The sequence below is a fragment of the Malaclemys terrapin genome, chromosome 8 (assembly GCF_027887155.1).
Source record: "Malaclemys terrapin pileata isolate rMalTer1 chromosome 8, rMalTer1.hap1, whole genome shotgun sequence".
NCBI classification, from domain to species: Eukaryota; Metazoa; Chordata; order Testudines; family Emydidae; genus Malaclemys; species Malaclemys terrapin.
In genome coordinates, this window is record NC_071512.1 from 93,716,346 (window position 1) to 93,742,799 (window position 26,454).

Below are 26,454 nucleotides of genomic sequence, written 5' to 3' on the forward strand. Positions count from 1 at the left end.
TTTTGGGAAGTGGATGAATTTCATAAGCCATGCCTGAAGTGTTATGTAGGACTTTTGTGATAGGAACCGTGCCCTATCATTGCATGGCACATTAAAAAATGGCAACTTACCATTTAAAAACTACTCGCAAGCTCAATCTCTAATGAAGTTTCAGTTTTCTACAGATCAAAATCTAGAAGACACAATTTTTACTGTGTTAAGGGGCAGCTATATGTTCTGGTTTCAGCTCAACAGCTGTGGTAGCCCTGGGCATAAAATACATGAAGCTGAATGACTGCAAACTGCAGGGCTTTATGTTAGTTCACAAACTACCATTTACCTATAACTTGAGAAGTTATATTTAACATTGCAAAGATTGGTGAGGAAACAAGCCTTTCACTTGAAATGTTTTCAAATGTACCTCAGAACCCGGAGGTTCATTTGTGCTTGCCTTTTATCTTTGAGACCATTTGATTCCGTCGGTGTTTTATGTTTGTTTGAATTTTATTTTTGCATTGATAAACCCAGTGTAAAATGTTGCATCATTTAGACAAACTGCTTTTTCTCTTGTCCTATTGATCCCTTCCTTTCCTTCCTTTGGTTAGCATAGCACAATGGGAACAGCAATGCTACGAGTTTCCTTTGTTACCACTGTATCCTGCCGCTGCTAACAATAAATGCGACAAGAGATGGGTGATCAGAGTTTAAATGTGTCTCCTTTCAATCAGCAGGGCATTCTACAGAGGGCCCTGCTTGTTGTACTAGAAGTCCTCTTTCTGTGCTGCAGTTATCAACTGCTACATGATGACCTGCAATTCATTGAAGTGTAAAATCAATAGAGTGGCATGTTCAGTAATTACAGAAGGTGCTTTGCTGATTTTCTTGTCCTGTTAAATAGATTCGCTGCCTTATCTTCAGCTCCTCAGAACAGCAGATTGATGAGTGTAACTATAGGACTCTGAGCCACAGACAAAACCATGAATTCTTAAGAGGATATTTCTAGTATAACTCATTGCACTATGGTAGGACTGAAGCAGAATTAATTATTAATATTGAAACATGTTGTGTTTTCTAATAAAGCTTCTGTCCTTTAATCAAGGGGACTGTTTTTATTTTTTGTTGGGAGAAATGCTGACCAGAATTAATAATGTATTCAAAATTGCTAAGCTGCAGAATGTGAACTGAAGCTCAGAATGAAGGTGTATGTCAGCCAGGAAGAATTTCTTTAATGAGTAACATCAGATGAAATGAGAAATGTGTAGTTAATTATTGACTGACTTTTAAATAATCCTATTTTTGATAAGGCAGATAAGGTCATATGTTGTTCAAAAATTTCCCCAGTAGACTAAACATTTTGCATTTCGTTTTTTATGGGGAGATAATATACACTGTCTACAGAAAATGTAACTAACTTTAAAGATTGGATTTTAACTTTCTCCAGAAAGGATGTGTAAGAATTATGTGCTAGCTTGTTATAAAATGAATTCATCTTTTGTTCTGCTCCCTCTGTTTAGTTAAACTAGTATTTGCTTTTTAAGCAAGGTCACTGATCAGCTGACCAACTTCTTTAACAGCTGGAACTCACACATTTGCTGCTCTGAACCTATAAGTATTGACTCGCAGCAGTGAAAAGATACCTTTCTGAATGGAAAAAGCTCTTCTGCCCTGTTTTTTGTAGATGGAAGGATGAGAAGGTAACCTGGCAATGTGCTTTTTTAATGATACTTTTTCTTTCATAATGAAGTGCTAAATGCAATTGCTGCAATGCAGGAGAAAATGACAGCCAGTGGCAAAAAAATAAATAAATGTTGTGATCTATTTAAATAGTTAATAAGATTGTGTTAATATGTCATCTACCAGGCATGAATTATCTCTTTGTTTATAGTCACAGGGATAAATGTTTCTCATTTGTAAAACTGGTGGTAGCAGACTCCTTTCCTAGAGTGAATTTCGCCTATAAAGTTAAAACCTCCAGGAGGATGATCTTAGGTGTTGTTTTTTATTCTGCTAATGGGGGTCAGAAAATGGAGCGTTAAATCTGACAGTAAAGGATTACTCCTTGAGACCTGGCTTTTTAAAAAGACAATACATTGTCCTTGCAAATGGGGGAACGGAGGGAATGAAGTTGCTGTGTCAAATATTTGACTTTTTTATGTTTATTTCTCTATATGCTCTTGCCTCATAAGAGGTCTTTTTAATGTACATACGAACTCATCCTCCTCAACACTATTCTTTGTAGTAAAACTAAAAATCAAAGATGCTTTATATATGCTGAGATGCTCTCTGCCTGGGGATTAAAATTGAGTGTTTTCCATTATTGTATGATATAGGGAAAGTCTGCAAATATTGAAATCCGAGGCAGGGTCAATTTAACAAACGTATACATAATGTGTTTTCTGTCAATGTATATTAAAGGTTCATAATGACAGTGTTTCATAAGGTATTTACCACAGGGGAAGAAAACCTTACAGAATCTTTGAAAACTCTTTCATGAGGGGCTAGATGATTTAGAGGAGGAGAACAGGATACAGACCTAGGGCACTAGTTCAAATCTGTCCCAGGTTGGTAGTAACTGAAGGGCTTTACCAATCTGAAGGCTGTTCAGTGGCATATCTGAAAAGGCTCATTCCTGCTTCTAGTGCACAAGAATCCACTGCAAATTGGCACTAAGTTGCAGTAGGAGACAAGCACTGAGTGGGGGTGAGCTTGTCGCTCACAGTACAGGACAAGGACTGAGTGGGGATGGAGGTGAAGGCTCAAGCACGTTGATGTTGTGGTGCATGAGCGGTCTTAACCAGGAGAGTTCAGGCCTGTCTTTCAGATGCACTAAATTCTCTACATTTAAAGTCTAAGGGGCAGATCCTCCTTTTGCACCAGTGTAAATCAGAAGTAGCTCTTCTGCAGTCAGTGGAGTTATATTAGTATTGTAAGGCAAAGATGAATCAGGAGGACACGTGTGCTATGTCTGCAGAATGCGATCCATGGAACTGTGCATAGCTGGGCGGGCTCTTGCAAACCCTCAGAGCTCCGTCCAGAACACTAATGCACATCTGAAAACTGATCACACCAGCTGGCAGCTTTGTCTCCTCACACTCAAGCTTCCCTGAAGTTATGTATGGGAGCAGGGATCAAAGTGGTATGTGGGAGTCATTTTTCATTCCATAGTCTCCCATCAGAGACAACATTAGACTGTGGTGAGACCTTGTTGTACTTTATCATCCTGCCTGCTATTTGGTTCCTTCTTCAGTAGAAATTAAATATCTTTTTGGTGTTGTCTTATTTGGTTTATTGTTAAAAACAAAAATGTAGAATCCAATTTGAGACTGTTTGAAGCTCTTGTGAGAGATGACTGGATAATTTGTCCATGTATTCTGATGAAATTCTTCACTCTGATCTAGTTTTCATGGTAGCTAGTCATGGAAGAATGTTGGTTTGGATACTAGGGGTAATAGGACCCATATTTTTGGCAGTTAGCCATCAAAACCATGTACAAACTACACTGGAGGCACTTGAAGTACGTCTAGAAGCTGGTATGGTACATGCAGAAGTCATTTTATGAGGTTATTTTGAAATAGATTAGGCAAAAGAGAAAAGTAATAATATCAATTTTATGACTGGAAAGTTGGAACTAAGCCAAGTCATAAATGAATCAATTAGGTCTAATTATCTAGATATTAAAAACCTCATATTGATTGGATTTTTTTTCTTTGTAAATGACCTAGAAGAGTGAAATAAAACTGGTCAGATTGTGGCTGGAATCCATAATCACTGTGTAACTGACTGTAATTGGAAAAGTAAAATAAAAACATTGGAGAAAGTGATTAATGTTAATTTTGGCACATGCTGTTTATTCATGAGGAAAAGCAGGAGAAACGGTCTTTCATGTACAAAATGGAGTTAGCCTGGGAATATTTTAGGAGTGTATTGGTTGAAATCTACCATAAACGTGGTTTTGACTGGTTCTGCAGGATTAAGATGGGTAAACAAATTACTAGTCTGCCAGGTGTCTGTTACACTATCCAGTTATAATTGTGTATAAGGTAGTAACCTTGGGATCATATTAATGTTTTCTTTATAGTAATGTGTTTCGGAAGACTCCATCATACTCAGATGCAGAGACCACACTTATTTAATGCAGCAATAAGTTTCTTACCAGTTATTTGTGGTTTCATAAAAATATTTTCATAATTTTAAATGGGTAACACAGCACAGTTTAATCTCATTTTCTCTAGTGTCTTTATTTGAAAGCTCTATAATTTAAGCACTTCATTTCAATGTTGTAAAACATACATACCAGCAGCATCTGTCCCATTTTTGGGCAGCTCTTCTAAAAATTAAAACAGAAATAAATTAGGTTAAAATTCAAACCAATCTCACAGGAAGAGAGGCATTTAAGGGATAAAGAATGGAGAATTAAGACAAGCTATGGTTTCAGATGAACATTTTATTTTAAATGAAGACGTGGACAGACATAGGAAAGCTGCAGAGAAGAAGTCTCTTGCACCAACCTTGATGAGATTGGGTGGAGGGGCAGAGAAGAGATCAATACTAGATAAGTGGAATGACTGACACAGTGAGGGATAAAAGCCAATAAATGTGGCTGGGGCAAGTCCATGGAGGGTTTTAATACTATGGGCCAAATGCTGAAGTCCTTCCTCAGGCGAAACTGTAAGAGTTAAAAAGTGAACAAGGGGCTTGGAATGTGGACCAAGAAGAGCAATTTGAATTGGCTCCTGAATGAATGGATAGTCAGCAGAGCTGGCTTGGAATGGGTTTAAGTTGATTGCACTTCTTTTTACTTTTGAGCAGGTGGCAGTGGAATTCTGAGCATGCTGGAGTCCGACACAGAGTAAGGAACTGCAGCAGCTGAGGTGACAGGAGCTGGAAGCATAGAGGGGGAAACGAGGCAGGGCATACCTGGGCAATGGTGCTGAAGAGGGCAGCTGTGTGGAAAACAATCAGGCGGCATCTCCCCCTCTTCACCCACTTCTGCCAATAGGGCTAATGAGATGAGGGCGGTTCTTGACTAGTTATCTGCCCTTCCCCCACACACTTGGTCCAGGGTTTGCATTCAGTGAGTCTCCACCCTCAGCAGCTTCTGAAACTGGACATTACTGAGCAGCTCTTTGCTCTCCCACACAACTTAGTCTGTCTTATGCCAGGGGCTGGGGGAATTTCCCCAGTAGTTCAGCTCTCCAGCGTTGTCTACCTCCTTTCCTTCTGGCTCTTGTGACCTTGCAATTCATGCACCTTTTTTCTGCTCTCTTGAGTACAGGCATGGGTGAAAGATCAGAGGTTTGGGCATCCTGAGGGACTGCCTGCTGCAGAGAGGTTCAGGAGGGGCCGGCCCCGGGGCAGTAGGCTGAAATCAGAGTTTTTCCAACGTTGGTCAGAATGAGAGTTGAGGTCAGGGCTCTTCAAGCCTTCAACCCCATTAGAGACTTGGTGCATTGGGGGCAAGGCTGCACTCTCGTAGTTCTAGCATGGTTCCAGCCCTGGGAGCAGCGGAAGGTGGATTTCCAGCCTGCACAGGGCAGGTCCTCCCTGCCTCTCTTTCCAGGGACAAACCCAGATCTTAAAGAAAGTTCTCCCTTTGAGGTTACAAACCCACCTCAAAAAAACACGAGGGACCCAAAGTCTCCTCCTGTAAGCTGGGAAATCATCCTCCCATTCTGGCCCTGACTTTCTTTTCCTGTCTGGTATATACACTAGTGGGCTTGGTTGCCTGATGAGCTCCAGTTGCCTTGACCTCGTTAGAATCCAGCCACCAGGCATAGAAGAAGTAGGGGCTTCCCATCCGACTTGGCTTGGGTGTCCTCAGTCCCAACATCCACAGTCCTCTTGAGATCCTTGGAGTCCTATACGCCATCACTCAGAATCAGGAGAAGATGAGCGGGGAGGGAGCGTTGAAGGACGATGATCATGTTCTAGACAATGAAGAGTCTGAATCGAAGAGACAGACGGAGTTATATGTTCCTGCAAGAAGCACGACTGTGTTTTAGTCATTTAGCTGAAGGGTTATCTTAATATGATCGACCACACACTGAAATAATGGGGTTTGTGTTAAAGATATTTAGTAGCAGTTTTGAATCTTTGGCTGCTTTAAGCAAAGAAATGCCAAACAAGCCACCACTCTATGTAGCCGTATATACCCCTGGCTCTTTTCACCAGGAGATGAAATATCACACAGTATATAAATTACAAACTATATCTCATAGTAATCAATGTATTTTGGCTAAAGAGTTCATATACCATCTATTACAGATCTCAGGCTAACAGCTAATTAAAGCAGCATCTCATTGTGATGTGTCTAGGAAGCAGGAATTGTTACCACTAGAAGAGAAAATATTGATTTAAATATTATTGAAAATGTTTTCTGTACACCATCTGGCTACAGAATACTTCAAGTAAGAGGCAAGGTACTGCAACAACAGTAACTAACGTCAACTGTACTCCCGGAAGGACCTGACTTTTGTTGTACCAAAAAGATTTTTTAAAAAATCACATTGTTCAGCAGTGGCCATTCTGGCTAACTGAGGAGTTTCTTACAACTAGATGGAAGACCTTACACATGGATGGGGTGTGGTGTACTTGGGCTTTGAAATAAATACTGAGACTTTGTCTAAATGTCCTTTTAATTTTTTTAGGTGCACAAAGTCTTATTGACTCGTTGGATGATGTTTAACTGACAGCCTGGACCACATTCCACATTATGGAGAAAGCAGATGGTATGGAGGTTGTGTTTTTACTTAAACACTGTTGAATGGAACTCTTTTATCGTTTAAAAAATATTAAACCAAGGTATTTTGTTTATACAGTAAATAATTCATGCTCTTCTAACTGTATGGAGACATGTTTTCCAACAATAAAAATATGCAGGGTTTGTGCATCGTTCAAGACACACATGATGCACTCTTGTTTTGCTCTGATTTGTGATTATTGTAGCAGAGAATAAGTATGATAGTTCTATTGTTTACAGTGGAGTTTCAAGCATTGTGTATGGTGCTTTCAGATAAGATCATAAAGACAAAGGTCTTGTATATTCTGTATGGACATTAATGATCCCCTTCTACCTTTCAAAAGAGAAGTAGGGCTTTGCCTTGGTGTCGCTTTACACAAAATTTTCCTTCCTCATTCCACTATTTCCAGTGTGCTCGCTTCCTCCCCAGAGGTGGCTGCATTTCAGTGGTGCTGTTTGCAGGGCCGGCGATTTGGGAGGCGGCGACTGCGGCGGTATTTCGGTGGTGGGACCTTCCGCCACCTCTGTGGGGGGCGGCATTTCGGGGCGGGACCTTCCGCTGCCTAGGGCGGCAGAAAAGCTGGCGGCGCTCCTGGCTGTTTGTATAAAGGGCTTGGGAAACCTTTGAGATGAAAGGGTCTATATCTATGCCAAATTCTCATCAGCCCCTGCAAGACTGCTTCACAAGGGCAGTGGCAAAGGGAAGAATGCTCAAACATTTTCAGTCTTGGGTAACTACAGTTAGGCACTGATACCCATATTTAAATCAATGGCCTGATTTTCAGAGATTCTTAGCAGTCCTAACTCACCACAACTTCATGGGTTCACATTTGAAAATCAGGACACTTATTTTGTTTCCTGAATTTGGATTTAGGTGCTTAACTTTAACCGCACTAGTTCGAAAATTTGGGCCTATGAATTTTGCGGGCTGTGGATTTTACTATAAGTTCTATCCATTCTATCAACTTGCCAAGCACCCTGCCGTTTAGAGGTATTCTTTGTTTTCAAAGGACAACTAGGGTGACAATATTTGTCCATAGGGCCAACCAATGTCTCGTTGCCTGACTTGCAAAAAGCTCCAAATGTAATTGTCATGGATAGTTTCTATCATCTGGTTTGTAGCTGGATTTCTTATACACTAGAATTAGGATTTATTATACATCAGCAGCTTTTTAATACTTAGACAAATTTGTAGCTCAGCCTATCAAACCTGCTATTTACATAATTGCCAATTAAAATAATGATTTAGCAAATTTCAGTGCAACAATTACATGAGTCAGCTCCAGAAAAGAAGATTATACATTTGCATGTGTTGCTCTGTGGCTATATCTCTAATCAGACGCGACATTAGCATTACAAATGACAAACTACAAACCATTCCTTCTCCCTTTTCCTGGTAGATGCAGGCTAACTGCATAATGATTTAGGAAGGCAGCCGGCTGGCATTTCAGCATTTTGTGCATACTGATGAGATCCCTGATTCTCAGCTATGCTGCAGCTGCCTTTTGGCTCCTTCAGGCTATTGATAGTTGCTGAACATTAGAACAGCCTTCAGACTGCTCTAACTTACCCCAGAGGACTGGATCAATGCACAGCCAGCCCTCCCTGTCCACACACTCCATGCTGTCTCCTCAGCCACAGCCAAGGATTGGGTCTGAGGAGCGGAAGATGAATGGGAAAGGTATAAAGCTGAGACAAAATAAATCATTGCTGACCTCTTTTTTTCTGTTGCAAACTTGGTTAGATTTTTTTAAATTAATTAATTTTTTAAAATGTAATGTCTCATTTATTTCAGCTGGCAATCAGCCATCAAAACCCACTGAGGATAAAGATCAACCCAGAAGTCTCCCTTATTCTGTTGAAACACCCTATGGCTTCCATTTAGACCTGGACTTTCTGAAATATGTGGATGACATTGAAAAAGGAAATACCATTAAAAGGGTTCACATTCACAGGAAGGCCAAACAGCCAAAGTTCAGCACACTGCCTCGGAATTTCAGCCTGCCTGAGAACAGATCCCGTGCGTACGCTTCCTCCCCCAATAAGAGCTGGACTGCAACCTGTTCATTTGCACAGAGGAAGGCATCACTAGGGGCAGAAGAAACCACCTGTCTTATCACATCGTATGACTCACCACAATCTTTAACTGCAGAGGAGCCAAGTTACAGAAAAAAGGCCCTTTTAGCAGAAACAATCAGACAAGCAGAGGTCATCCACCATGAAGAAGAGCCCGGCAGCTGTAGAGGGAGGCCACAGCTGTTAAGGGCTTCCAGCATGCCAGCCAAACTTCTACCAAGTAAAAGTTCAGAAGAGGAAAGTCAGTGCTCCAAGCCTTCTCAGCCCTCTGCACTGTCTCAGCCTTGTGATGGAAAGAGCTTCACAGAAATTCCCTTTAGCCCTGCAAAGGAGTTACTGGATTCACACTATTCTGATAGTGTCACATTACATTTCCTCAAAGAGCCAAGGAATGTGCAAGAGCAAATCAAAGTGGTGTTCCAGAAAAATGAGCAGCCTGAGGGACAACAGGTGAAAGCCATCCCCGAGCTGGATCCCCAACCCTTAGCGTTTCCTAGGGAGAGAATGCTAATCCAGTCTCCACATCAAAGCCAGCATTTCATAGCTCAAGAGCTGCTCCTGGTTACAGAGAGTGGAGGAGAGGAATGCTACGCACCAGAGACAAATAAATTTCCTGAATTAGTCAAGGATGAATCAATCTCATCAAATGCCCCCAAGTTTATGCCTGAAAATGAGAACCGTGAAGAAATAAAGTTAAACATAAATGAGATCATGCCATGTGCACCAGAGAAGACTGAAGTTAGAAGTGTTTGGGCTAGAGCAAATGAGGAAAACGTAGATCCTGAACCTTTGCTTTGTGACACAGTAGAACCCAGCAGGATCACAGCACTGAAACAACAGATCACTGTTCTGGAGGAGCAACTAAATAGCAAAATAGAGGAACTTGAGCAGATCAAAGTAGTGCTGAAGCAGCAGGATAGTGAGATCAAAGCAAAGGAGAGAAGCATTAAAATACTGGCAAGTTCCAAAGCTCAACTGGAAGAGAAACTTTGTCAGGAAAACACCAAAGAAACTGAACCGTCCAAGCAGGATGGAAATGTCCTGCAATACCATGATGCTGCAGTGAACACTGAACTTATGCAAGCAAACACGTTTAAGGAGGCCTATGACAAGGGTGTCAATGTTAATATTCCAGTCGCTACAGAATCTGTAGGATGTGGTACCTATGGAGTGGACAACGTGAACTTGCAGGCTAAGGAGTTAAGAAGAATGCCTGTTCATACAGATCAGGGGTTGGCAGCTGTTCACACTGGTGTCAGAGAGGAAGGGGCTGCATCTCTTGCCAAACAGATAGGAACTGGAATTGACACTGAGCCTCCTGTCTTTACATCATGCTTCACTGAGCTGAAGATAGATGAACAGATCAATGATGACTGTCAACATCAAAGAAACAGCTATGCCAGACAGTCTTGTGCTGCTAGCTCTCTGATTGGAGAAAGCTGTTCAAGAACAGGAAGAGCTGACTCGAATGGAAATAAACCAGGTGGAAATAAACCAGTTTTTGCCGGGGATGTAAAGCAAGATCTGATTGAGGAGGAAAACCATACAGAACAACAAGATTCCTCTGCAGATGACCCCATAGGCCAATATGTTAAAAAAATCCAGGAGCTTTTGCAAGAGCAGTGGATGTGCTTGGAGCATGGCTATCCAGAGTTAGCAAGCGCTATTAAACACCCTGCATCGAAGCTTAGTTCCATCCAGAATCAGATAGTTAATTCCTTAAACTTGCTGTTATCTGCCTATTCTACCCAAGCACCATCAGATAAGGAGAACTCGAACACGCAGTATCAACAGTTGGGTAAATAACATCGGCACAGGTCTAAACGCATCCGAGCCGATTCTTCTCTCACTTGCACCAGCATCAATTAGCAGTAACTCCGTTGAAGTCAATGGTGTTACATCAATGTAGAGACAGTGTCAGTGAGAACAGAAACAGGCTCTTTGTGTTTCCTTAAGTATAGATGAGAGAGGTAATCTTTATAGCACGGTGGAAAACTTTGACATTTTACTTGAAGTTTTACACACAATCTGAACTTTTCGAAGTTCCCTTATGCTATTGAGAGGGACTGGTCCGTCAGGTAGAGTTGCTCATCGCTTTTCTTAATTGGGTTTTATGATTCTGCACTTCATTAGTGAGCACAGGGCCAGATCCTCATCTGGTGTAAATCAGCATTAACTTCAATGGAGCTAAGCCAGTTCACACCAGGATGTGGACCATGGTATTTAAAAAGACCTGTGCCCTTTAAGATAAATAACTAATAAATATTCCATGTGAAATTAGGTTATTTTATTCTTTTGTGGCCTGATCCTCATTTACATTGTCTCCTCTACACTGCCAGAGGGGGGTATTAGTGTAATTAAATCCAAGGCCTCTAGTTTCAAGCAATATAGCATGAAAGGATGTGAATTCAGGTGCAGTAATTCATTTCTGTAGTGTTATATAGAAGGCTGACACTACGAGTGTTACCGAGGACACTATGCATGAATTTCAATGACAACATCAATATCCAAAGTGCAAAAAGACCTAATTAAGGGGTTGTAGTAGAACATTATTATACCAGTAAAGCCTCCTTATATTAGGACAAGATGCAGATACTTACCAGTCATTTATAGGTGTGTGTCAGATCGCCATCCTTGTTTTAATGGTGGTAGCCCAGATTTAGACTATATACAGCTGCCTCTGCAGTTCTGTAAGGTATATACGGTCCTTCATAAGGTAACATGTAACATAAACCCAAGATACCTAGATAAGTGTGACATAATTGTGCTTATGCTCTGTAGTTTGTTCCAGGCATACAAATAAAGTTGAGACTAACAATTATGACAACATAGATACTTTCGTAATCTCTGATTTTGTATTTTGCTAGAAATCTCTCCAACCACAAGTCTTAAATCAATCATGAAAAAGAAAGGTTATGGTTTCCATGCAGGAGGTAATGGGACCAAAAAGAATCTTCAGTTTGTTGGGGTAAATGGTGGGTAAGCATCAGATAAGAAGATAAAACTGCCTTTTCACATACAATATTATCCTCATCTGTCTCTCTCTCAGGAAATATGATTTCCCCCTCCCCACAAATCTTTAATTAAAAGGCCATTTGCAATGGCATCTCTTTTATTCCTTCTTCAATCTAATATCAATAACTTTGCAGTAAAACCTGATGGGAATGACTGGGACATCGGCACTTTACAGCAATAATGAATGGTACTGGATTGACATCCTTGAAGACTGAATTCCTTTGCACGCAGGTCATTTAGGGCTTGATCCAAAACCTCAAAGTCATTGGGAATCTTTCCATTAACTTCAATGGGCCTTGCACAGGCAGCCACACCCTGCCATCAAAAGTGCCTCAGTATTGGCCTAAAAGAAGTTCTATCTATGCCTATTCAGTCCTTGGTCTCTCTATAACGACAGCCAACAAAAGTGCCAGTCAGTGCTGTGATAGGAGTGGGGATTATGTGGACACTTGTTCACTAAGAACTGAACGGAGACCAATACATGTAATATATTTTCATTATCATCAACTTGGAAACTCAGAGTCTGATCCAATTCCTGCTCAAGTAAATGGAAGTTCTTCAATTGATTGCAGTGGGAGATGGATGAGGGTCTACACTACCAGATGAGTCAGGTACTGAAAGGAAGGATGATCCAATTGTTGAGGTATTCACCTAAGTCCTGGGGGATCCAGGTTTAATTCTCTGCACTGTGTTAGGTTTCCTTTGTGACCTTGGGCAAGTCACTTAGTCTCTCTCTGCCTCAGTTCTGCAACTGCAAAATGGGGATAGTACTCCCCTACCTCACAGGGATGTTGTGAGGATAACTACATTAAAAGAGTCTGAGGCATTCTGATACTACGTTAACGGGGGGCCCGTAAGTATATAAGATAGATAGAAATTGCACTATGGAATTTTTCACAGTTACATCTAATCTAATTTGCACTGAGCAAAATCCATGACCATCATAAGAGTTAGGCATTCGTGAACTCAGCTGAATTTCTTGTGGACCAAAGTCCATACCGCTCAAGCTGGTATGAATTAACATCTTTGTTGAGAGTCTCAGCAGAGAGGCCAAGGATTGAATTGAGACAAAATGGCATTTTACCCTAGAAATGGTCTTTCTGGGCAAGGTCTGAGGCACATTGTTTGGGCAGCATGATGGAATCTTACCCCTTTGCCCCATTCTGCTGATTAATTAACATCTGTTTCCAGTGTCGACACTCTGGGAGCTTTCAGGAGCACTTAAAAAGAAAGTATAAGTAAGCACTCCTTTCTAAGTGAATAAAATTAATGTAGGTTGCATTTGGGCTTACTCTAGAAGGGAGATAAATTTGCCTGCATGCAAATTGTCACCTTACTGGGATCAATTAAAGATCAGTTATGGGGGAAAGTTGCTGCTTAAACAGACAATCATCAAAAGCCATGCTCTTAAAGATTTAAATCATGAAGTTATATATTTGATACATGAATGTGTACCGTTATGAATCCTTATCTAATAGCAGTGTTATCTCATGAGCCTTATAAGCAGAGGTGAAAGTAAGCCGGTACACCCCGGTACAGCGTACCGGCAAGAGCCGGTTTGCCGAACCAGGGTGGCCCGGCTTCCCCGGGGGCAATTTAAAGGGCCTGGGGCTCCCAGCAGGAGCCCCAGGCCCTTTAAATTGCCACCAGAGCCCCACAGCTGGAGCCCTGGGGTAGGGCTACGGGGCTCTGGGGGCTATTTAAAAAGTCCGGGGCTCCCGCTGCTTCTACTGCCCCAGCCCTTTAAATAGCCACCGGAGCCCCACCACCACTCCGGCGGTGGGGTAGGGCTCCTGGGGTAGGGCTCCGGCGGCTATTTAAAGGGCTGGGGCGGTAGAAGCAGGGGAGCTCCGGGCCCTTTAAATAGCCCTCGGAGCCTGGGGGTGGGGAGGGCTCCAGAGGCTATTTAAAGGGCCCGGGGCTCCAGCTGCCTCTGCCGGCCTGGTCCTTTAAATAGACGCGGGAGCCCCGCCGGAGCCCCGGGCAGCTGCTGCTATCCCGGGGGGGGGGGGGGGACACGACACTTACCTTACAGGGTGGGCTGGGGCTGGCTCTGACTCCCTCAGCCACGCCCCTTCCGCCCTAGGCCCCGCCCCTTCCAGGCGCCAGAGCTGGCCCCAGCGTACCGGTAAGTCACTGGACTTACTTTCACCCCTGCTTATAAGTGAAAAGCGGAATGAAACTATGAAGAGAATGTTGTTCTTTTCAGATATGTGCTGAAGTCTACCAACTGTTCTTAATATTGCTTCAGGTTTTTTGCTTCATACAGTAGACATAATTGGATAATTTGTCCAAATGAACTGCAAATGGAATATACTATAATTAAAAGTGTCCCATACATTAATAATGTCATCGTGGGCCAAGTTTTCAAAAATAGCTTGTTAAGTTGCACCCACAAAATATGTATATGTGTACAAACCAAGGAGTTCTAATTCACGTCTTGCCCATGAAAAGATGCCTATTTGTGTGTGAGTGATAGTTGAGTATTATAATTATTTAAAAAAATGGATCACCCAAGGAACAGTTACAAAATGCCAATAGAAGTGACTCAGGTGAAGAATTCTTCAGCTGATTTTTATTTGTGCTGAAAGATTTATATTTTCCCCTCAATGGGCATGGACTTATGCATGTGAAATTGATCCTGGGTTTCTCTCCCTGTACTTATATGTGCTGTTGTTTACCCCAGAAATCACTGCAGTTCAGTGGCTGAGATTCCGATAGCGTTGCTCATGCTGAGTAGTACCTATTTCACAAGTAGTCATAAAAATCAATGGAACTACCTATGGAGGATGGTGGCACTCAATATAAGCAAAGATATCAGAATCTGAGCTTCAGTGTGTGAAACATTTTGGGATCCTTTGGAGTAAAAGGCACCATATACATGTAACATATTAACACCACTGCTCTTAAATTAGCCAGGGGGAATTCTCTATAGAGTGACATTCCCTATCCCTAATTTTAGCAGCAAATTGCTTCGATAGCACGCCCGTTGGCCTGGGAAACAAGACGACTAGAAATTGAACCCAGAGTTCCTGTGTAGTAGGTTTGAACTTCAAAGTTGGGGTCTGGATCTAGGGTTTTGGTTTGGTGCCAATCTTTTATATTGACATATTTTTACTGTGTCTAACATGCATGTCACTATGAGCCTCATCCAAGCCCATTGGAGTCATTGGGTGTCTTCAATGGGTATTGGCACAGGCCCTATAGTTGCTGAGGAGGAAGGAAAAGTGAATAATATCTGGTGTCCTCAATTAGTTACGAAACAACGTCAAGTGAAGACACCAGCTGTGAAGACAGCTCATCGGAAGGAAATTCTGACAGCGAGATGGAGAGGAAGTATGACACTTTAGAGCACAGACAGGTGAAAGCTGCCCGTGAAAACAAACATGCCTCATCTGGAGTCTCCCAGTGCACTAGACATGAAGACAATGAGCCACAGGAACTGGAAGAAATAACAATGGCTAGCATTCAACCCAAGACTGACAGGTAATCAGATAAACAGGCTAATGCAACATATTAGCGATGTTGACTAATGAACAATGGCAAATTGTGATTTTTGGTTCCAAGTTTCAGTGGAAGACTGCAGCCACTTTGTTAGCAGCAAAGTTTGTCAGAGGGTGGTGATGGACGGCAGGAGAGAGATCACTTGATCATTACCTTTAGGTTCACTCCCTCTGGGGCACCTGGCATTGGGCACTGTCAGTAGACAGGACAGTGGGCTAGATGGACCTTTGGTCTGACCCAGTACGGCCATTCTTACATTCTTATGACTGATTCTGAGTCATGCAGTACCTGTGTGGCTAGGTTATCATAATGATGCAGATACAGTAGGATAATATTGCTGGACCCATGGCTTTGTCTTAAGTTCTCATTTCATTAAGCTTTTTCGAGAGATCTGTGCTTTTCATGGGGAAAGAACTCAAACTAAAATTACTAAAACAGGGCTTTCAGTCCTTATATTTTTCTCTGCACGAAGTATGTTACAATAGCGCATTTGCCGTATATGCCAATTTTCAAACCACATGCCTAGACATTAGAATATTCATGCTGTGAAAATCAATATATCAATGGGAATTTCTGTACCATACTCTGCTCTTTGTATTTCATAAGGGGTTTTGGGCTAGAGCTATCCACGCATCATCAGAACCTGTCATGTTGTACTGGTTTAGGGCCAGATGCAATGTCAATTGAAGTCAATGGAAAAACTCCCATTGACTTATGTGAGCACTTGATCAGGCTTTAAACAGCTACATATTTTCTTAGGTTAGTACAGAATCCAAAGTTTCTCATCTTCTAATTTTGTCCTAACAGACATTTAATTGTAACTATAGTAGATTTCCTGGAAGATCCAGGAATAAAATTGCTTTTGCATGAATTTTTGTGAAAGTGGTGATTTGTAAATATAAAAGACATTTGGTTGCCTATGTAACATGTACGATCTATGAACACTTATGCATATGCTTAACTTTATGCCCACAATCCTATCAAAGTTAATGGAACAATATGCATAATTGTTTGTTTGCAGCATTGGGGCTTAAAGATACACCCTGCAAGTTATCTTCCCAATTCAGAGTGCACTAGTTCTCTCTTACAGTGGATTTATAAGAGTGTTTTCCATTTTAGATGCAAACTCTCAGAAGATTTTCTTGATGGCTGCCTGTTATTGAGCAAACACCTTTCAGAAATAAGGACCACCAATGACAAACATTTGGTACTGGTATTTTTCAGTTGAATTTAAAATGCAACCCCCCTGTCTGTGCTACATTTAACCATTTAGAGTTTAGACCATCCAGACAATGCTTTGCAGAATTATTGTAGCAAACCATGGGCAGCTTTATAAGGAGAGGTGGGTCAAGGTAACTTCTGTTGTCCAGTTTTGGTTTTGAAACTCAAAACCAGCTCAAGGTTCGGTTTTAGATTCATGACCTACAGAAAAAGGGAGAAAACTTTCCAAGCTTCCTCTGTTCAACTGGGCCAGACTAAAACTGACATAAAAATTCCTTTCCCCCTTTAAATAATCTTTCCCTGCTTCTAGACTGCAAGGGGAATAAAATAACAAAAACTATGCAAAAACTCCATCCTGCGTATTAAACACATGCTGGATCATGCAGAAAGCAGTCTTCAACATTGTCAAAATACATATGGCAACTATATTTCTCCAACCTATGCCAGGGCATAGGCTGAAGCAGTGCAGGGCATAGAACCAGGAGTTGTAACAGGCTTCCAGCATTCCCCCCCAATACACACACATTCTGCTGCATTAAGCAGATCTCAGTGCAAGAGAATCTGGTATTAACTTTAACAAGCAGAGCACTGGAGAAGGGGAAAAATTTGCCCAGCATCTCCTCCTCTTTCCGTAGCCAAGCAACTGAGGGTATGGCAAAGGCAGGGCCCTAGATCTCCAGCTGGGGGGTGGGTGAGAAGACACACATATCCCTTGCAAAAATGTGACTACATAGTCTGTAAAGAGAGCCTCAGAGAAACAGCAAATTGACTGATTGTGGGCTGGTCAGGAGAAAGACAATGATGCTTCATTAGCTTTTGCTTATTAGTAATTTTTTAAGAGTAGAACAGAGAAAAGTTCTACAGGAGCGTGCCTAATGGGAACACTGAGTGCTGAATCCTTTTTGCATACAAAGGCTGAATCACTTAGAGGAGAAACATGTAGCGCTAAAGAATTTCTTCTCTACTCTAGCTGCTGTTTGATTGTTCTACACACACACATAGCTGAGGCCAGTATTTTGCCCCATCCTATGTTCTGCACAGGTCAGTAAGGCTTCCCTTTGCTGCCCTATGCCAACACATTGCAGGTAGCCTCCACAGAGCCCATCCCACACTGATGGGCATGCAGGGGATGGGGAATGTGCAGAACCTTGGGACAGCCCCCCCACCCACCAATCGTGATGGACAGCACAGCTGCACCAGATGGAGGAGACACACACAGTGCCAGGTATAGGACTTCTGCACAGTACATTCCACCCTGGAGACAGTGGGATCCAGGAGTCAGATTGTGACTGAATCACAATTTATGTTATGCACTTCCCCGTACGTGAGGCAAATAGAGAAGCTACAGTTTAGACCTGGATTTATAGAGTATTTGGGATAAATGTATTAATTATTATTATTTTATTATTGGACGTAGGTAAAGAGAAGTTGGTAAAATGTTTTAATATAGATGTTAGATTGATGACATCATATAAAAATAACACTGTTGTTCTAGTTGGCCCATAAAACAGGATATAGGAGATGAGCTCAGATTTATTTGTTTCCATTAATGTATCAATAAATATGAATGCTGCTTGAATTAAAGTCTAGTGATAACTTGCCCATGAGAAAATTTTTCCATGTATTCATATATAGAACTAGTCACTTTAGTTCCCTTAGGATGGCCACTTTTCAATTAAAAACAAACTAACAAAAGCCAGTAAGAAACTACCTCTATTTTTAAAGATTTTTTTGTATTGTCTTTGCTAAAACAAACCATCCTTTTGCACTGCCAATAAGTGTGAAGTTTTCTTTGCCAGCCACAAAGTGAAAACCCCAGCCAGGGACCAACCCTAGGGTAGAGCAATAGCGAAGGGAACTGGCATCATTACTTTTTGAAAAAGTAAGGTCCTGAAAGTCACTGTGAAATGTTGGTGTTTTAGAGACACATCTTAAACATGGTCTGTCAAGAGTGGTTCCGAGTCTCTACTAGGAAATCCTCCAGCCCTGAGGTTGTTGCAGCTTATCTCAAAGAATTCAAAGCAATTCATCCCCAGCTACTGAAGATGATCATAAACTTGGCGGATGGAAATGGGAACACAGCTCTTCATTACAGTGTTTCCCATTCCAACTTTCTGATTGTGAAGCTTCTACTAGATACAGGTGGGAACTAATGCTTTGTTGTTGTTTTTGTCTGGGGTGGGAGGGAAAGGTTGGTACTTGCCAATTATTTCATATAATCACATTCAATGTCTTTTTCAGATTTAAAAATCTGGTCACCATTTAAGGGCCCAATCCTGGAAAATTTACTACCCAGCATGTGGCTGATGGAGCAACATTGGAGTCAGTGGTAGTCTTTCCAATGGTTTCAGTAGGAGTTGGATTGGGCCCCTAGATTTTTAAAGATATTTAGATGCCTGATGATACAGATAGATATCTAGTGGGATTTCAACAGAATTAAGTGCCTAGGTGCTTTTGAAAATCCCACTGCGGGGGATCTTCAGGCACCTAAATACATTTAAATATTTGGCCCTTAGTGCTTACTTCAGTGGCACTAATCACAGGAGTAAGCATTGTGCTCCGCAGTTCATGTTGGCAAGATCAGACCCTTTGATTGTCATAGTGGTCTCTATCTCTGCAGCGAGAACCGCATTCTAAACTATTGAACTTTTAGCTCCTACTGTAAAGAATTAAACGTCCAGCTGAGATTTTATCAGATAAAATGCAGGCACTTTCCAGACAGAATAATGAAGCTTTTTGCCTTGCTTGGTTGGCAAGACACTCTGTTAAATGTTAGGGAAATGGCATATTATCATACACATCTATAAACCCATTGTTTAACAGACTTCCAAGCAACCCCAGAATATTGAGAGAAGTTTGTTCTACTCTTTTAGAAAATACCCCAAGGCGACTAAGCTCAACGGGGAATATTTAAATGTTTAGGCACAGTAAATAAGAAGGCTGAGAGTATAACAGCACACACTGGAACAGTAGGAGTGATGCATTTCTAAATAGAATTAGCCTATTTGCTGTGTATAAAATGAACGGAATCATTTGTCAAGTGCATAAAAGTGTCAGAATTAGAATAGTCCAAATTGCATGCTGCATCTCTATTTAGATCAGCTACTGAAACATATTTACTACGAATGTTCATTCACATTTTGAAACAAATTTATCTTGAATGTGTTCACACCCCAGGCTGCCAAAATAGGGTGACTAGTTAGCAAGTGTGAAAAATGGGGACAGCTAGTGAGGGGGATGATAAGGTCCTACGGGTGTGGGTAATAGGGTCCTGTATGAAACAAAGCCCCTAATATTGGGACATCTGGTCACCCTATGCCAAAGTGATGTGAAGGAGCCAGTGTAGCTCAGAATCAGACCCCAAATCTGTTTAGTTTACAGATCAAAAGAAGATTTTTCCAACTGCTTGCGCTTGCAAGTTCAGCCTAAAACATCATATTGCAAGCAAGCCGTGTTCTTTCAGGTCAGCACTTCATCACTAACAATCTAGATTCATTGCTGGCACGTTACCTGAGATTGTGCAAGCAAAGAAGGTCAGAATCCAGCTTGTTGTTCCATAGCTATATCAGCTCTGCAATGCTAACATTAGTAAAACTTGGTTACAGGAGCAACCTAAGAAGATCAGATTTAGGATGCATGTTGGGTGAAATTCACTCTTCTACTTAAGCCCTATTCTGAGAACTTAAATGAGTGGTTCATAGGTCTGGAACTGGCCCTCTGCACTGGGGCAAATGTCACCCATACAAAGCAATGATGGCAGTGGCACAGTGCCATTTTGTTCAGAATAACTTTGATGATCATAACCCAACTTAAAAATGCTTAGAAACAAAATTCCAAGTAGCTCGGAGCAATACATAACATCCAGCGACTCTGTACTTACAGCCAACTTACTCAGTCTTCAAGTCATTTGGGCTCAGATCCTCAAAGGTAATTAGGTGCTTAACTCCCATTGAAATCAATAGGATTTTTGCCATTTTTTTCACTGGGAGCAGGAGCAGTTCCTAAGTCACTCACAGACTTGCCCCAAAACACAACTCCTCTGTTAGGCTACTGATTAAGCCATTGGTCATTCCTGCCTGAATAAGAACTACTGCATCCATCTCTTAAATGCTGGCTACAAGTAATACTTACATCTTTTCATATTTGATACTCTGCTTCTCTTTTTTTATTTCTGTTTTGCTCAGTTTGCTTGTCTATGTTATATACTGACTTTCCCCCCACCTCTGCACTCTATTTTTTTCCCTTCCACTCATGATAGTGTGGGTCTCTCTCCTTTTCAAGTCAACAGTCATTTTTCTTCTCTACAGATCTTCTCAGGGCCTAGTTCTGCTCTCAGTGGAGACAGTAGAAAAGCTCCCATTAATTTAATCGGGAAAATGATTGATCTCCAAGTTGCTATATTTTCCTTTTCTATTTTTTCTGCTTTTCTTTTACTTCTCTCACTTCTATTTTGATGGTCACATTTTCTATAATTGTTATAATTACGTTCTCTCTCTACTCAGCTTGTCTCCTTCTAATTCACTTGTTTCGCTGCTCTGCAATACCCCACTTGATTATTTCTTCTCTTCCAGTGTTTCTCTTTCTACTCTTTTATCTCTACTTTCAGTTTCTCCACCGTTTTGGGTTCCTTCTCTCTTTCCTTCAAATTCTTCCTTTCTTTCCTCCCTTTTTTCTGACCAGCTGATGTTTAGCATTTTCTCTGTGATCCACATAGTTTCCACAGCTGATCCTTAGTGCACTTTTTGCCTGACTTGCATACACCTGAAAGTGATTGCCACTGAACTCAGGGCAAAAATCAGTATCTGAAGTCATGAGCATCAACCACTGGCTTTGCTATAGCTTCAACTTTCTAGGCCTCTCACTTTCACATCTCAATATTAATGTGAGATCAGTTTTAAAAAAAAAAGTTAAAAAGAGCAGATTCCTGTGATGATGCAACTGGCCATAAATGGCCTAAAATTTCCTCACAGGTATCCGTTATCCATCTGTAAATAGTATAGAGTGTTTTGGCTATGTCACTCAACCCTGCACTATCTGTAGATTTTCAGGACTCTTTTCCCCCCTCATCTTTAGGTGTTTGTGATGTGGACCATCAAAATAAAGCTGGATATACTGCAGTGATGATCACACCACTGGCATCAGCAGAAAGTGATGAAGACATGGAGGTGGTCTTAAAGCTGTTGAAAGAAGGGGACGTAAACATACGGGCAAGTCAGGTACATAACAATCATCAACAGTCCCTGTTTGTTTGTACAAGTGAACATAGACTTGAAAAGATAATGGAGCAAATAATTAAACAATCAATTTGCAAAGAGCTAGAAGATAAGAAGGTGATAAGTAAGAGTCGGCATGGATTTATCAAGAACAAATTGTGTCAAACCAACCTAATAGCTTTCTTTGACAGGGTAACAAGCCTTGTGGATAGGGGGGAAGTGGTAGATATGGTATATCTTGACTTTAGTAAGGCTTTTGATGCTGTCTTGCATGACCTTCTCATAAACAAACTAGGGAAATACAACCCAGACAGAGCTACTATACAGTGGGTGCATAACTGGGTGGAAAAAAACATTCCCAGAAAGTAGTTATCAGTGATTCACAGTCATGCTGGAAGGACATATAGAGTGGGGTCCCGCAGGGATCAGTTCTAGGTCCAGTTCTGTTCAATGTCTTCATCAATGATTTAGATAATGGCATAGAGAGTGCACTTATAAAGTTTGCGGATGATACCAAGCTGGGAGGGGTTGCAAGTGCTTTGGAGGATAGGATTAACATTCAAAATGATCTGGACAAACAGGAGAAATGGTCTGAAGTAAATAGGATAAAATTCAATAAGGACAAATGCAAAGTACTCCACTTAAGAAGGAACAATCAGTTGCACACTTACAAAATGGGAAATGACTGCCTAGGAAGGAGTACTGCAGAAAGGGATCTAGGAGTCATAGTGGATCACAATCTAAATATGCGTGAACAGTGTAACACCATTGCAAAAAAAGCAAACATTCTGGGAGGAGTATTAGCAATAGTGTTGTAAGCAAGCCACAAGACATAATTCTTTCGCTCTACTCTGCGCTGATCCGGCCTCAACTGGAGTATTGTGTCCAGTTCTGAGTGCCACATTTCAGGAAGGATGTGGACAAATTGGAGAGAGTCCAGAGAAGAGCAACAAAAATGATTAAAGGTCTAGAAAACATGACCTATGAGGGAAGATTGAAAAAATTGTTTGTTTAATCTGGAGAAGAGATGACAGAAAGGAGACATGATAACAGTTTTCAAGTACATAAAAGGTTGTTACAAGGAGGCAGGAAAAAAATTGTTCTCCTTAACCTCTGAGGATAGGACAAGAAGCAATGGTATTAAGTTGCAGCAAGGGTTGGTTTAGGTTGGACACTAGGAAAAGCTTCCTGTCAGGGTGGTTAAGCACTGGAATAAATTGCCTAGGGAGGTTGTGGAATATCTATCATCTGTTATTTTTAAGAGCAGGTTAGACAAACACCTGTCAGGGATGGTCTAGATAGTACTTAGTCCTACCATGAGTGCAGGGGACTGGACTAGATGATCTCTCGAGGTCCCTTCTAGTCCTACAATTTTATGATTCTAAGTTTTTATACAGAATATATCTGTGAACTGGATGATGCATGGAAACCATAGGGATAGGTTCCCTTCCATCCCCAAACTACAGGATTCACTTGGCAAACTCATTCACAAGCCAAACCCTGCAGGGTTCATACCACCCTAATTATAATCAGACCTGTTCGATTCCTATTACTTACTCCCAGTGTGAGTTCAGATTGAATAAAGGAGTGAAAGATCTGGCTAAACAAGATGACTTTGAAATGCCCACACCTAAGCAACCAGAGGAGCTAGTGAACAGGGGAGTTTTGCGAGGGAGTTTACAGGGGGAGTGTGTGTGGGGGGGGCTACATACACTTAACATTCCTTAAACTTCTTTAAACTTAAAGCCCAAAACACTCCCTGATAAAAACAAAACAACAACAAAGGAACAAGCTTCAGGAATAAAAAGAGAATGCAGGCAGAATTCCAGCAACAGAGTGGGGCTTTCTAGTTTTTTGCACCCAATGCAGCATGTATGATTACCTGCCCTAAGGGAAGGATAGGAGAGAGGTCCTGGAGGCCAAATTTAGGCTGCTAGGTAAGAGATTGAAGTCCAGGACCTCCATGGTAGCATTCTCTGAAATGCTTCCAGTTCCACGCGCAGGGCCAGTTAGATCAGCAGAACTGCAGGGTCTCATCATGCGTGGATGAGATGATGGTGTAGGGAGAAGGGGTTCTGATTTATTAGTAATGGGGGAAACTTGTGGGAAAGGGGGAGCCTATACAAGAAGAATGGGCTCCACCTAAACCAAAATGGAACCAGATTCCTGGCACTTAAAATTAAAAAGGTCATAGAGCAATTTTTAAACTAAGGGCTGGGGAAAAGCTGACAGGTGCGGAGGAGCACATGGTTCGGACATCCCTTAGGGGAGGGTCTATAAATGGAGATTCACTATGTCCTAATAAGGAGGAGAGGAAGGAAGATGATAAAATACATGTAAGATCTGATGAGAAACAGTCAAAAGAAAAAAAGGCCCATTCAATTACCTCATGTAATGGCATAAAAAGCTAAAAAGTGACAAGTTTTTAAAGTGCTTATATACCAATGCTAGAAGTCTAAATAATAAGATGGGCGAACTAGAGTGCCTCGTATTAAATGAGGATATTGATATAATAGGCATCACAGAAACTTGGTGGAATGGAGGATTATCCATGGAACACAGTAATACAAGGATACAAAATATATTGGAAGGACAGAACAAGTCATGCTGCTGGGGGAGTGGCACTATATGTGAAAGAAATGAAGTAAAAATCTTAAATGAACCAAACTGTACCAGAGAATCTCTATGGATAATAATTCTATGCTTGAATAATAAGAATACAGTAGTAGGGATATATTACAGACCACCTGACCAGGATGGTGATAGTGACTGTGAAATACTCAGGGTGATTAGAGAGGCTATTAAAATAAAAAGCTCAATAATAATAATGTGGGATTTCAACTATCCCCATACTGACTGGGTACGTATCACCTCAGGAAGGGATGCAGAGATAAAGTTTCTTGACACCTTAAATGACTGCTTCTTGGAGCAGCTAGTTCTGTAACCCACAAGAGAAGAGGCAATTCTTGATTTAGTCCTAAGTGGAGCACAGGATCAGATCCAAGAGGTGGAGCGCTTGGTAATAGTGACCATAATATTAAATTTAACATCCCTGTGGCGGGGAAAACACCACAGCAGCCCAACACTGTAGCATTTAATTTCTGAAAGGGGAACTACACAAAATCAAGGAGGTTAGTTAAACAGAAATTAAAAGGTACAGCGCCAAAAGTAAAATCCTTGCAAGCTGCATGGAAACTTTTTAAAGACACCATAATAGAGGCTCAACATAAAAGTATACCTCAAATTAAAAAACATAGTAAGAGAACCAAAAAAGTGCCATCGTGGCTAAACAACAAATTAAAAGAAGCAGTGAGAGGCAAAAAGGCATCCTTTCAAAAGTGGAAGTTAAAGCCTAGTGAGGAAAATAGAAAGGAGCATAAACTCCGGCAAATGAAGTATAAAAATATAATTAGGAAGGCCAAAAATGAATTTGAAGAACAGCTAGCCAAAGACTAAAAAAGTAATAGCAAAAAAATGTTTAAGTACATCAGAAGCAGGAAGCCTGCTAAACAACCAGTCGGGCCACTGATGATTGAGATGCTCAAGGAGCACTCAAAGAAGATAAGGCTATTGTGGAGAAAATAAATGAATTCTTTGCATCGGTCTTCACGATTGAGGATGTGAGGGAGATTCCCAAATAAGACAGAAAATATCATATTGCCTCTATATAAATCCATGGTACACCCACATCTTGAATACTGTGTGCAGATGTAGTCAGCCCATCTCAAAAAAGATACATTTGACTTGGAAAAGGTTCAGAAAAGGGCAACAAAAATTATTAGGGGTATGGAACGGCTGCCGTCTGAGGAGAGTTTAATAAGACTGGGACTTTTTAGCTTGGAAAAGAGACAACTAAGGGGAGATATGATAGAGGTCTATAAAATCATGACTGGGGTGGAGAAAGTAGATAAGGAAGTGTTATTCACTCCTCATAACAGAAGAACTAGGGGCCACTTAATGAAATTAATAGGCAGCACGTTTAAAACAAACAAAAGGAAGTATTTTTTCACACAACGCATAGTCAACTTGTGGAATTCCTTGCCAGAGGATGTTGTGAAGGCCAAGACTATAACAGGGTTCAAAAAAGAACTGGATAAATTCATAGAGGATAGGTCCATCAATGGCTATTAGCCAGGATGGGCAGGGATGATATCCCTAGCCTTTGTTTGTCAGAAGCTGGGAACTAGCGACAGGGGATGGCTCACTTGATGGTTACCTGTTCTGTTCATTCCCTCTAGAGCACCTGGCATTGGCCACTGTTGGAAGACAGGATACTGGGCTAGACGGACCTTTGGTCTGACCCAGTATGGCTGTTCTTATGTTCATGAAATTGAGAAGCAAGATTGTGTGTGTTAGTGTGCGTCTTGTATTGAAGTTGCCAGTTTAGAAAGTTAAAGCAGCATATTCAGCCAAACTGTGCAGTCCACTGTGACGAATTAAACCTTCTGGACTTTGCCTGTTTCAATGCTGCTTCTCAATCCATGCTTTTATGTACAAGTATCAATCAATCAATCAGTTGCTAATTAAAGTACTTGAAGGAAAACTCAGAGGGCTCGATCCTTCACTATACTGAGCATCCGCCACATGCAGCTAAGTGCCCTCAGCTGCCATTGGATGGGAGTTGAGATGCAGAACTTTGCAGATGCAAACATTCATTTTTTCTGACTCCCACCTGCTTGCTAAACAATGGCTAAAATCTGAAATAAG

General features: G+C 41.3%; 1 protein-coding gene across 2 annotated transcripts in view; it reads left to right on the forward strand.

Annotated features, from left to right (window-relative positions):
* KANK4 (KN motif and ankyrin repeat domains 4) overlaps window positions 1–26,454 on the forward strand; it is a 53,570-nt gene that overhangs the window by 18,409 nt on the left and 8,707 nt on the right. Inside the window, exons 1-8 of one of the 2 annotated variants that reach the window (XM_054037784.1) lie at window positions 1,387–1,673; window positions 6,627–6,707; window positions 8,514–10,592; window positions 11,662–11,773; window positions 15,065–15,295; window positions 16,433–16,520; window positions 18,457–18,676; window positions 21,608–21,750. In XM_054037784.1, coding sequence (XP_053893759.1) covers window positions 6,692–6,707; window positions 8,514–10,592; window positions 11,662–11,773; window positions 15,065–15,295; window positions 16,433–16,520; window positions 18,457–18,676; window positions 21,608–21,750 — 2,889 coding nt within the window. In that variant the 5' untranslated portion in view covers window positions 1,387–1,673; window positions 6,627–6,691. Of the gene's footprint in view, window positions 1–1,386; window positions 1,674–6,626; window positions 6,708–8,513; window positions 10,593–11,661; window positions 11,774–15,064; window positions 15,296–16,432; window positions 16,521–18,456; window positions 18,677–21,607; window positions 21,751–26,454 lie in introns of those variants that run through there. The other variant, XM_054037785.1, reaches the window with a different exon arrangement.